The sequence below is a fragment of the Danio aesculapii genome, chromosome 19 (genome assembly GCF_903798145.1).
Source record: "Danio aesculapii chromosome 19, fDanAes4.1, whole genome shotgun sequence".
Lineage (NCBI taxonomy): Eukaryota > Metazoa > Chordata > Actinopteri > Cypriniformes > Danionidae > Danio > Danio aesculapii.
Window position 1 is genome coordinate 27972371 of NC_079453.1, and position 11953 is coordinate 27984323.

General features: G+C 36.2%; 1 protein-coding gene across 1 annotated transcript; it reads right to left on the reverse strand.

The window, feature by feature from the left end:
* Positions 1-11953, reverse strand: neu1 (neuraminidase 1). Its single transcript, XM_056479263.1, has 6 exons — positions 11691-11953; positions 10671-10860; positions 9865-10127; positions 7819-8001; positions 4342-4561; positions 1-1869 (listed from the first exon to the last, which is right to left on the reverse strand). Exons 1-6 carry the CDS (start codon positions 11763-11765, stop codon positions 1649-1651), a joined length of 1152 nt encoding a protein of 383 aa, XP_056335238.1. The 5' UTR covers positions 11766-11953; the 3' UTR covers positions 1-1648.

The following is an 11953-nucleotide window of genomic DNA, read 5'->3' on the forward strand; positions in this document are numbered from 1 at the left end:
TTTAATGGGTTGTAAAAATGTCAAAGCAGTGAAAAATGAAAGCAGACCTATCATTTGTTGCATTTAATTTCCTGTAGAAACACTCTTCTCTGTTATGCACCTGACATTTTATCTAAACTATGACATCTATAAACATCTTACAAGAACTCAATAATGAAAACGATGTTTACTATAAATGTACCACAATCATGTTGCGCTGCTTGCTTCAATTTAACTAACTCATTTCCGCAATATTCAACCTTAAATACCTCTTTTGCACAATATTCACCTTTAATACCTCTCTTGCACAATATCCTGCCCAACATTGTTTAATCTCATGTAAAAGTACTTGTATAACCTGTCTTATGTGTTTAGTTTTATCTTATAGTATATGTTAGTTATGCATAGGTTTTTAAAAATAGCTCTTACAGTATGTCCAGTGTTGTGTTTGTATTTATGATTAATTATGTAGCACCGTTGTCCTGCGAGACATGACATTTCGTTCCTCTGTATGTCCACACATGTAGCGGAATGACAATAAAAACGGTAATAACTAATGGAGACTCGACTAATGGTAATAATAAACATTCACAAATATTTTCGAAAATCATGATTGCAATATATACACTGTAAACCCAAAAAGTTAAGGCAACTCAAACCATTTGAGTAAGCCGATTGCAACAAACCATTTAAGTTGGAAAACTAATCCTAATGATTACTGTGAACTTAATCCATTTGAGTAAATGAAGCAATTTGGGCACAGTAAAACCCAATAAATGAAGAGAACTCAAACCAACTGAGTACTGTAAAACTCAATAAGTTAAGGCAACTCAAAACATTTGAGGAAACCGACTGCTACAAACAATTTGAGCTAAAAAACTAATCTATATGAGTACTGTGAACTTACTCCATTTAAGTTGAAGTAATGAGATTTTTAATTACCTCATTACCTTCAACACTGAGTTCTAAACTCTTTTCAAATGAGTAGAATTAACTTTCAGTAAATTTTGAGTTAACTACACTCATTTGATTTGATAAAGTTGACTGTTGGGCTCTACAGTGTATATATAACCATGTCTAATATCAGATGCCCAGAAAGTGATAAATTTTTATAAATTCTACAAATATTGATGTCTGTGATGCCGCAAATCCAAAGATTGTTGTGTACACCATGATTTTACATTAAAATAAAATCACTTTAATGTGTTGTATGACCAAAAAGAGTCATAAACAAATATTTTCGAGTAGCGGTTTGGACTTGGAAACAGTATTCCATACGTCACGACTTAACAAGCAGATAAAGGGTTCAAAAGCATCAGATAGTCCTGATAAACACATGCAGCTCATGTGCAGCTTATAAAACTTTATCAAATTGCTTTTATTCCAGAAGGATTTGTGCATTGGAGTGAGACAAGTAAAATGTTGGCACAATCATAGCTGTGTTTTTATATATATTATATGACTCTAGATCACAATCCCACACTGATTCAGGAAGTTTTGATTCTTTCCGTAGTGGATCTTAAAAGCAGTGCATAGTACAGACTGGATTTCATTTAAAGAACTGTAAAACTGATTTCAGATCAGGATGATACCTTAGGTTTTCTCCAAAAAAAACCATTCATTTTCTAAGTCCTACGTTTCCCTTTTTCTCAGCTCCTCCACTAGTGTGTTATTTCCCTCCATACAGATGGATTTTGGCAAAAGAGATGGTCTCCCAGTAATCTTTGTGGCCCTTTTCATAAACGACAAAGATGTATTTGTTGTCCTCAGCGGAACCTCCGTTAAGAGATGTCATAGTGGAGTAACCGCTTGGCCCCGCCCAGATCTGGACTGCCTCCTTCTCCCATGATTTCCCATCAGTGAAAGACCAGCGAAGAGTTAGATTGACTCCTATGAAGAAGAAAGAGAGAGAGAGAGAGAGAGAGAGAGAAAGAGAGAGAGAGAGAGAGAGAGAGAGAGAGAGAGAGAGAGAGAGAGAGAGAGAGAGAGAGAGAGAGAGAGAGAGAGAGAGAGAGAGAGAGAGAGTGAGAAAGAGATGCATTTTGGTCTATTAGATCACTAGAAAACAAGAAAGACTGTTCAAAACTGCTACTCTTTTGTTCATTTTTGAGAACGTGTGTGTGTGTGTATGTGTTTTTACAGGGTTTCATCAAGTCCAATTTAATACTTTTTAAGATCCTTTTAAAACTATTAAGGATGACATTTTAGACGTATACAGGGTCAACAATTAAACAATTAACTTTTTTTTTAATTTCCCGGATTTTTCATAAGGAATCGTGTAATTGTTTTTAGTTTTCTTCCCTGGTTAGGGAATTTAATGGGGAATTTGCTGTACAAATATCCAACAGCTGTTGTGAATTGTATCTCTTTGCAACAAAAAAAAACATTAATATAAAGAATAAGGTTTTATTGAGCTATATCGATCATTGGATGGATGTCGGCCCGACTGAGAAGCTTTTCTGGGACAAAGCAAAATTATGACCTGTTTAAAACGATTTAAGACCTTCAACACAATATTTCAGAGGATTTAAACTTTTTAAGGCCTAAAATTTAGTCTTAGAAATGTACGCTATACAAAAATCAACGTAATTCAATAAATAACCACCGGGTGTCGCTATGACATGTCTTCAATTAGGCAGCAGTTCCTGTTATGAAGTAAAACGAACCGAACAAACTGAAGGAGACATAATTGATAATCACGTTTTGGCGAGCCATGGTACAACCAAGAAAAAGGAAAATCAACAGTGAGTGCAGGAAATTTCAGACATGTTGGGGCAAAGAATATTTCTTCACAGAGGTCAGTGGAATACGTGTCTGTTTAATTTACCAGGATTCAGTTGCAGTAATAAAGGATTATAATATTAAAAGACATTATGAAACAAAACATCAGGCCTTTAGCTCTTACAAATATGGCCCGGGACAACGTTTTTTTTTTTTTTTTATCTGGCCCTTGGCCCAAAAAGTTTGGACACCCTTACTCTAGAAGTACATGGTTAACGATTTTTGTAAATTACACAGTATTTAACTAATCTGATCTGCATTTTACGGTAGGACAGTTATGCGGTATGTTTCTGTATTTTAAAGTTGCATTGTGAAAATTACTGCATAATTTACAGTAAACATATACTGTATATACTGTAAATACATACATAGCATGCTAAATTGTGCTGTAAATGTAATTTAAATACAGTATTTTTGCTGTAATTGATTTATAGTAGGTTACTGGTAAACTGCTGCCAGTAAGTTACTGTAGATTCTACAGGAAATTGTTAACAGTGTAATTTAAAGTTCAAAACCAAGTTAAAAAAAGTCTTTATATCCAGCCGGACCTCAGAAATAAATGTAATGATTTTACGTATTGTCAGAAAAGTGTCTAATTCATTTAAATTCATATGATCTTACTTGTATGAAAACATATGATTTTTAATAGGAGGCCTGGCCGCAAACCCCACCACTAACCCTACCCCCATTATACTAAAATGTAAAAATGAAATCAATAGAAATTAATACGAATTAGCAACTAAATCAAAAAGTTATGAATTGCCGTAAGGTTGTGTTGTTATATCAGGTTTAAACTGAGCCTCAGTGTAGAGGTCTGCATTTCGAAATTTCCAAATAAAACGCGATCGGTCGGTAACTCTGGTGTAATTTGAACGGGATATATATATATATATATATATGTGTGTGTGTGTGTGTGTGTGTGTGTGTGTGTGTGTGTGTGTGTGTGTGTGTGAATGAGAGAGAGCGCACTTCCGCCGTGGTGCTGTGTGTTGCTTGTTATAGGCTGTCTGGACTCTGTAGCATTCAGCTGGGTGTTTTTTGGGAGGCATATTTAATCGTTATACATTATACATTCTTCCTTTGCCTAATATGTACCTGCTAGGTGTATAGAAATAACGCTGAAATGATATATGACACAATTGGTAGTTAGCATATTTATTGAGTGGATATATTAGTAAATCTGACTTTGAAAGAGTCAGTGCCTCACCAGCCACAAACCTCATCACACGTCACGAGGCACTCATGTCTCATCACAAAGGGCCAAACAAAACTGACATTTAGCCTACAATCCTTGCACAACCTACACGTTTATCTGTTATCTCTATCTTTTGGTTTGATAGTGCCCAATTTTAATGTGAGGCTTTGAAAACCAGATCTAAATTTAGCGGGAACGGTCGGGTAGAAAACAAGGTGGGTCGGGCAGCGGGTGAACAAGGATTGAATATACAGCGGGAGTGGTTGGGTGTGGAATAAAACCTGGCAGGAGTGGGATTAAAAATCCAGTCCTGCGCAGATCTCTACCTCAGTGAAGATTTAACTTGAATATTTCTTAGAAAGACTTGATGAATTGCTGTTGCTCACTGTGTTGAGTGCTGGAGGGGTTGGTGAAGTACATCACTCCTTGTTTCTGCAGGGCTCCGGCTGCAACGACCGGGTCGATCAGTGTTTTATCAAACACCAGCTCCTCAACGGGCAGAGACTCGCCACCGTCCAGACTGCGCACTATGATGCGACAGCGACAGTGGTAGTTGTTCTGGTTGCGGACATTAATGACAATGCTTCCATCCTCTAGTTCCACTGGCTGTTAAGACAAACAAAAGACTCCATTAAAAAAGTCTTACAAGCATGTGAACAATTTACACTTGTATTTGTAAAACCAAATACTTAACCTTTTTGGAAATGGGTCAAATATTGAACTGTGTGGTAAATATTCTGACAGCAACAGTGTAAAGTTGATTAGATTTTTATTAATTTACTCATCTATTAAATCTGATCTTTATTTTGTATTTTCTATTGGATTCAAGTCAGGTGATTGGCTAAGCCATTCTAAAACTTGATTTTCTTCTCTGAAATCATTTGAGAGTTTCTTGGCTGTAATTTGGATCATTGTCTTGCTGAAATGTTCACCCTGGTTTCATCTTCATTATTCTGCTAATGTGGGCGTTGGAAGCAGCTAATATTAATTTACAATGAGGAAGGCCAGAGGGTTGCTGAATAACTACTGAGAGATTTCAGCTGCTGTCTGGGCTTTCACTGCTGGTCTGCACGTCCCTTTCTTCATGTGTTCAATACTTTTTTCTTGTGTTATTTCATTTTATTACGCATAACTTCATGTGTAAACCAATCAGATTTGTTTTCTTTGCATATATGGATTTCTTTAGTTGTTCTCAACATCCGGGGAACATTTTAAGTCACCTTAAGAAATATGTTTTCAGAGAAATGACAGAGACATGTTCAATACTTATTTTCCCCACTGTAAGTCTTATGACGTTATCAATTTTCTTGTTGCAATTAATTGCTGAAGCTTTTATCACGGTATACTTCCATCATTGAATCCACTGCACTTCAATAACTGTCTGGTTTAGCTCAGCTACCAAATCGAACCTCCAAAGACTAGGTCGAATAGTTCGCACTGCTGAGCGAATCACTGGTACAACCCTCCCTATACTCTCCAAGAACTGTACTTATCTAGAGCAAGCAGAAGGGCTGCCAAAATCACTCTTATATACATATACACTTATTTGACAACACACTTTACATGCCAATTTGCACATAACAGCTGCACATATAACGCTGTATATAGTAATATACCTGTACAGACTCTTGTCAATTTGTATATTTACATTCCATACTTGTTTTTTGTCCTGTCTCTGTAATTCTGTTGCACTGTAGAAGCTCTGTCGCGAAAACATATTCCTTGTATGTGTGAACCTGCCAGGCAATAAAGCTCTTTCTGATTCTGATACAGTATTATTACAATATTATTATTACAATTGTACTAGTTACTATGTTAATATTAGTAAAAAAAATATTAAGTTATTAGGTCCATTTAATAAAACAATTATGAGTCAAAAATTGTTTCAGTTAGTGTTCCTATTATTATTATTATTATTCCGCTGCTTCTTCCGCAGGATTTGAATGGCAGCCCATATAACCGTATGCGGGAAAGTTTTATAATTTGGCACAATGATAGAGGGCAGTGTCATTATAAACCACAGCAAACCTGAAGTCTCTAACTCAAACTCTCCAGCGCCACCACTTGTCCAAACTTTCACTTATGTTTATCTTTATAACGTTTGAACCGACAGTTCAAACAGTTCTTTTTTCCTCTGAATCCTTGGCTCAAGTAGATTCAAACGCACTCTGCGACGTCATTTTCCCTCATGAAAATGTTTTTGCCATTTTGAATTTTGTTTGATCGAACTCGTCCCAGGCCATTTATCCGATTTTCACCAAAATTGAATCACATGATCTACAGACCATGCTGACCGAAAGTTATTGAATTCAAGTTGATTAGAGGATCCGTTTTCATTTAACTTGTGAACAAATTTAATGTAGAGCTTGCGAAAATGGACTTGAGGCAATATCTCCATAACGCATTGACGTAAATCTTGGTGTGTGTTATGACAACCATGGTCTGAGGTTATCTGCCTTGGTGTGTGTTATGAAAACTATGGACTGGGGTTATCGGCAGCGTTTCAGTGCACTGCCCCCTAATAGTCCAGAGATATTAAAAATTAGCTTTTTTTTGCTCATATCTTGGTCTCATCACATCTGACATCTGAATGATATTTTGTCAGGTCAGCCATTTTGGGCGATTTAGATTTGTCAAAAATGCTATATTTTACAAACATATTCCCATATCATTGCAATAGATGGTATGCATCTTCGAAACCATGCCCAAAATGTACTCAAAAAATTCTGGAGCAGCGCCACCTTGTTGCCAAAAGTTATAAGCAATTTTTAAAAAATGCTAACAACTTTTGCTAAACAATCTTTATTGACATAACATGTGTCTTGTTATATTCAGTGGATCATGCCGAGACCACTAATATCAAATATACCAACATGAACTGAACTTCCTGTCCGCCATTTTGTTCTTGATTGAAAACCAACTCAACAAACTCCTTTTACACCGTTTTTCCGATTTTCACCAAATTTGATTCTGATGTTCTTCAGACGATGCTGGCAAAAAGTTATTGAATTCATCTTGATACGCTACATGGTTTTCGTTTACACTACCGACAAATGTGCTGGCACAATGTCAAAGATCGTCTGAGGCTGTGAGTCTGCAATGCTTAAACATATTGACACTAATCTTTAGGTGTTTCATTGGAAACTCACAATGACCACAACACAGAAATTTAGTAACAGAGCCACCTAGTGGTCACAAGTTATAAACCGTTCACTAACCGTCAATAATAAATAAAAAATGTGCCAATAACTTTAGACTGCATATGCTTATTGTGGTAAAATTCTTACATCTTAACTTAGATCTCAACATATTCCTTGGGCTATGCCCAGAACGCTGATATAAAATATGCCAGGCTAAACTCCCTGTCTGCCATTTTGATTTTGTTTAAAAATTCATTTGCAAACTCTTCCTAGACCTTTTGCCGAAATATCACCAAATTTGACTCGGATCATCGTCAGATCATGTTGACCAAGTGTTGTGAAATTCATGTCAATAGGTGAAGCAGTATTTGTTTAAGGCACCGACAAATGTGCACAAATGTGCTCATTATGCCTCTGGACTGCTTTGGTTTTTCTGGTTCTGAACTGCTTGGCCCCTCAATTGCTGCTTACAGCTATATTTATTACTAGTATTTTTTATTACTATTATTATTGATATATTATAATAGTATTAACAATGGAGGCATCAATGTTAAATTGCCTAGAAGAAACAATCTGCCATAACTGAATTTCTTAGCTAAGAAATTATTCAAGAATAGAAACAAAGCAATAGAAATGCATGATTCGATGACAATATCTTTAAAAACAGCAATGACTGAGTTGTACACATGCATACAGTAAATTAAAGCAGCTGTTAAATATTACCTGACACTCATCTGGGTTGAAGTCCAGGTCTTGTTTAGGCTGGTTGTATGGGATGCTCTTCAGTGCAGCTCCGTATCTCCAGGATCTACCGTGATCATCACTCAGGATGCAGAAAACTCCATCACCAGCAATGGTGCCATGGCCACACACCACCAAACGGCCCTTACTGGGTGGATACCGCTTCTGTAAAACAAACAGATATATCAGAACAAACAGCACGCAATCTGAAAAAGTTGGAAAAGGCCATGTCAGGCCATTTGTTCCCCTTTACAAGCCAAGGCTTAACCACAGACTTAAAAAAATGTAGTTTTATATCACCCAGAGATCTAAAAGTATCATAAACAACAGGAAGTCATAAAATCAGCATTTCGTTTTCTTTTGAAGGAGGAACAGAAGCAAACAGCATCAATCCTAACGTGAAGTGAATCTTTTTAAAGTTACCAAAAAAATGAAACAACCGCAAACATGAATTAGGTGAGTTTCCATCAAGCCTTTTGATGTTGGCATTGACAGTGGTGGAAAGAACACTGAAAATAAACCATACTCAAGTAAAAATACAATTACTTGTAGAGCAAGTAGAGTAAAAGGATTAAAAGTAGAGAAAATAATTGACCATTTCTATGTGGTCATGTCATTGGCCCATGTACATTTCCTGCTTGCTATAAAACTATATCATAACTGTAACAAGAAGCAATTCAATCATAACATTATGTTAAAACAGCTCTCATAACATTATTTAACAATATGTGGCTTTTTGGATTCTTGGAAGCTGTAGAAAATTAAAATGTAAAACAGGAAGTACATTGGGACCATTGTGTTTGTTTACATCCCTTAAAATGGTACTTACACTAAAACGAATCATCTGTTGCAATGCAATTATTGTGTAACTACATTGTACATTGTACTTATGACTGATTAATTACCTGCATGTAATTATATCTGTAATTAATTACTCTGTTGACCATCCCTTACACCTTAACCCGACCTTAAACCTACCCATACCACCAAACCTGTCCCTAACCCTACCCGTATGCCACCTCAGGAGCACCAGAAGTGTTCTGCAATACATGATGAACACAGTAAGTACATTGTATTTATTGTTTTGATGCAAGTACATAGTAGTTAAGGCCACCTAATATAAAGTGGGACACTAAATACTACTCAAAGTATGAGTAAAATGTAACCCTTCTAAAATACTGAATAGTGAGTAATGCGTTTTATGTAGTAAAAGTTATTACACCTTATTGACAGCAAATTAAAAAATATAATTTAAACCATTTTTAAGGGTGCATGTATTGGTGTACGTATTTGAAAACGTAACATTTTGCTAGTGACAGAAAAAATTAAAAGACACTGGACCAGGGCTGCTCAACTCTGTTCCTGGAGATCTACCTTCCTGCAAAGTTCAGCTCCAACCCTGATCAAACACACCTGAACCAATTAATTAGTACATTTCCTGAACAGCACTTGATAATTACAGGCAGGTGTGTTTGATACGGGTTGTAACTGAAATCTGCAGAAAGGTATGCTGCGTCCCAATTCGCACACTATCCGTCCTAAATAGTATTTGAAAATAGAATTAGTAAGTCCCAAATTGTAGTATGTTGAAAAGAGTATGCCAAAGGTTCCGGGATGGATTACTATTTCCGCAAAATTTTTTAAGCGTACAACCGACCATACTTTAACCGCTGATATTGCCCACAATACGTTGCTCATTGGACAATTCAATTGAATTCAATTCAATTAGAACTACAAACGCAGGTGAAAATAAACTACAAAAATGATGGACGCGCGAGACCAACCGTCAAGTAAAGAGGCTTTGGTAAAGATGTTTGTATGGATGTGAAGTCTCTCCATTATGGATGTGACAGATATGGTAAACAGACACACTTTTGTAAATCAAATATAATTATTTGAAAACACTGACAAAGACATTTTTGAGTATTTTTAAAGTACTGTAAAATACTTGCTATTTTAAACTTTCGCTATTTTGGTGACAACTTCCTTTTTTCATGGCAAGGTTGACATTTGCATGGAATTGCTCACCTGTATTCCAAAACCAGGCCCAGGAGCAAAGCTCTTCACCCCCAACTCGATCGAGAGGTTTCGTGGAACACTCCAGGTGAAGCCATCATCCAGACTCTGCACCATCATCGTGCTGGAGGGGCTGCACTGATACTGGTGAAAACACAGAGAGTAGATGACGATCACAGCGCCGGTCTCCTCATCCACTACAACTGAACCCAGACTCAACCCATCGGCTAGAGAACCATCGTCCACTATGAACGAGGTGGGAGACCAGGTGGCACCTGAGGAATAATAGAGAAATTGAGTTGCAATCTCCAAAATAAACATTTATGAAGCATTCTGGAGTGAGCTGGTTAGGCATGGGACAATTTCAAGGTATACTGTGGTTTGAGAAAGTCAAGGTTTCAAAACCGCCAACATTTTCTGCTATATCGTTCCTAAGGAATGTGTAAGATTTTATATTCATGCTTTTATTTTGTTTTTTAAGACAACAGTATCTCCAGCAGAAAAGATATCCAAATATGCTGTTTTAAATTGTAAAGAAATCTGTGTTTTTGACTAATAAAGATAGCAGAAGTCAATGATTCAATTGAATTATTTAGTCTGACATGTTTACTGCTACAAAATACTTAAAATGTTTCTCAAAATAAAATGTGTTCAAAGGGGAAAAAATGTTTAGTTTTTTTACCCAGACATTTAAAAAGAAATTTATTTTAGAGCAGTAATCACAATACCGTGAAACCGTGATGTTTTTATCCAAGGTTCTATACCATCAGAATCCTATATCGGCCCATGCCTAGAGCTGGTGAATGTGTGCGATTCACCTCTGTCTGTGGAGCGTCTCAGCGCAATGAACTTTGCCCCAATGTCACTTGAGGACATTTTCCTGGCCTCAGAGAACGCCAACAGGCTTCCACGCAATGTAAACGTTAGCAGAGGAATCCTGTAAGCGTTGACCTGACCGGCTCCACCACTGACCCATAGTAACTGCTCCTCGTATATCAGCGGGTCAATCTGTGGCAATTAAAATAATCAAACCATGAAAAAAAAAAACTTTCATGTTCTTTCATATGACAATCACATGACAGACAACATCAATGTTTGCTGTCAACAGTTTTTTTCTGTGCAAATAATTCTGTTGGCTCTAGTCTTTTTAATAACCGAGTAGTATCATATGAATATGTAATGTATATATAAAACATTTTTTTAAATACGATAGTTATTTACTGTATTTATTTTATTTGCACATTTACACAGATGGAGAAAAATTAAAGATAAAAAGTTAATATAGACCAAATTCTCTATTTTTCTGAATCTACAATTTTATATTTTTATTTTTGTTATATTAAAATAAAAGCACTGATGACAATATCCAAATGTAAGCAAAAGAAATTGTTAAAATAACCCTAATTTACAATCACAACAGATACAAACATTTGAAAAGTTAACATCCCATACAGACACATATATGGTGTGTGTGTGTGTGTGTGTATTTATACATACCTATATACTGCGTTATATACATCGATAAAGATTTGACAAGACATTTTTAATATATTGTTATTATTATTTTTTTTTATTTGCAAGTGCATTACATCCTTATGAAAAAAATCTGTCATATTACAGTAGCACAGAGCAAGTGTCAGTTTCAGTTTAAGTGTTAAGTTTATCTTGGTGTCGTGAAAAGACTGAGCACCACGGAAACATAAAACCTTAGTTAAACTACTGCACACACACGTTACACTCCAACGAAGAAGCAGCATCTGTTTATAAAGCCTAATGACATAAAATGACATTTTGAGGACAATAGGCAGAACATCATGTGACAGAAGTCGTGTATTTACCTGAGTCTTGTCGGCACGCGAGCAGGAAAGCACCGCAATCCCGAGTAAAATTCCAATTTGTCGAATAAAATCCATTGCAACGACAAACCAGATGAAGAGAATGGGCAGTCTCTTCCCAAATAAGCTATTTATCTCCTTTATCTCCTTTAATAACGTTTGTGAAGCATATTCCTAACCACAGGGGACTCACATCCTTCTAACAGTCACATGACTTTCGGTGCGTGACGTCAGAGTCACATGCCACAACAATTTACATAAAGAAA

Excerpts from the sequence above, each read along its gene's own strand:
- neu1 (XM_056479263.1), bottom strand. The coding sequence starts at position 11,765 with ATGGATTTTATTCGACAAATTGGAATTTTACTCGGGATTGCGGTGCTT. Across the intron at positions 8,002-9,864 it reads GGCCTGGTTTTGGAATACAG|AAGCGGTATCCACCCAGTAA; the intron begins GTGAGCAATTCC and ends TTTGTTTTACAG. Across the intron at positions 1,870-4,341 it reads CCCCTCCAGCACTCAACACA|GAGTCAATCTAACTCTTCGC; the intron begins GTGAGCAACAGC and ends TCTTCTTCATAG.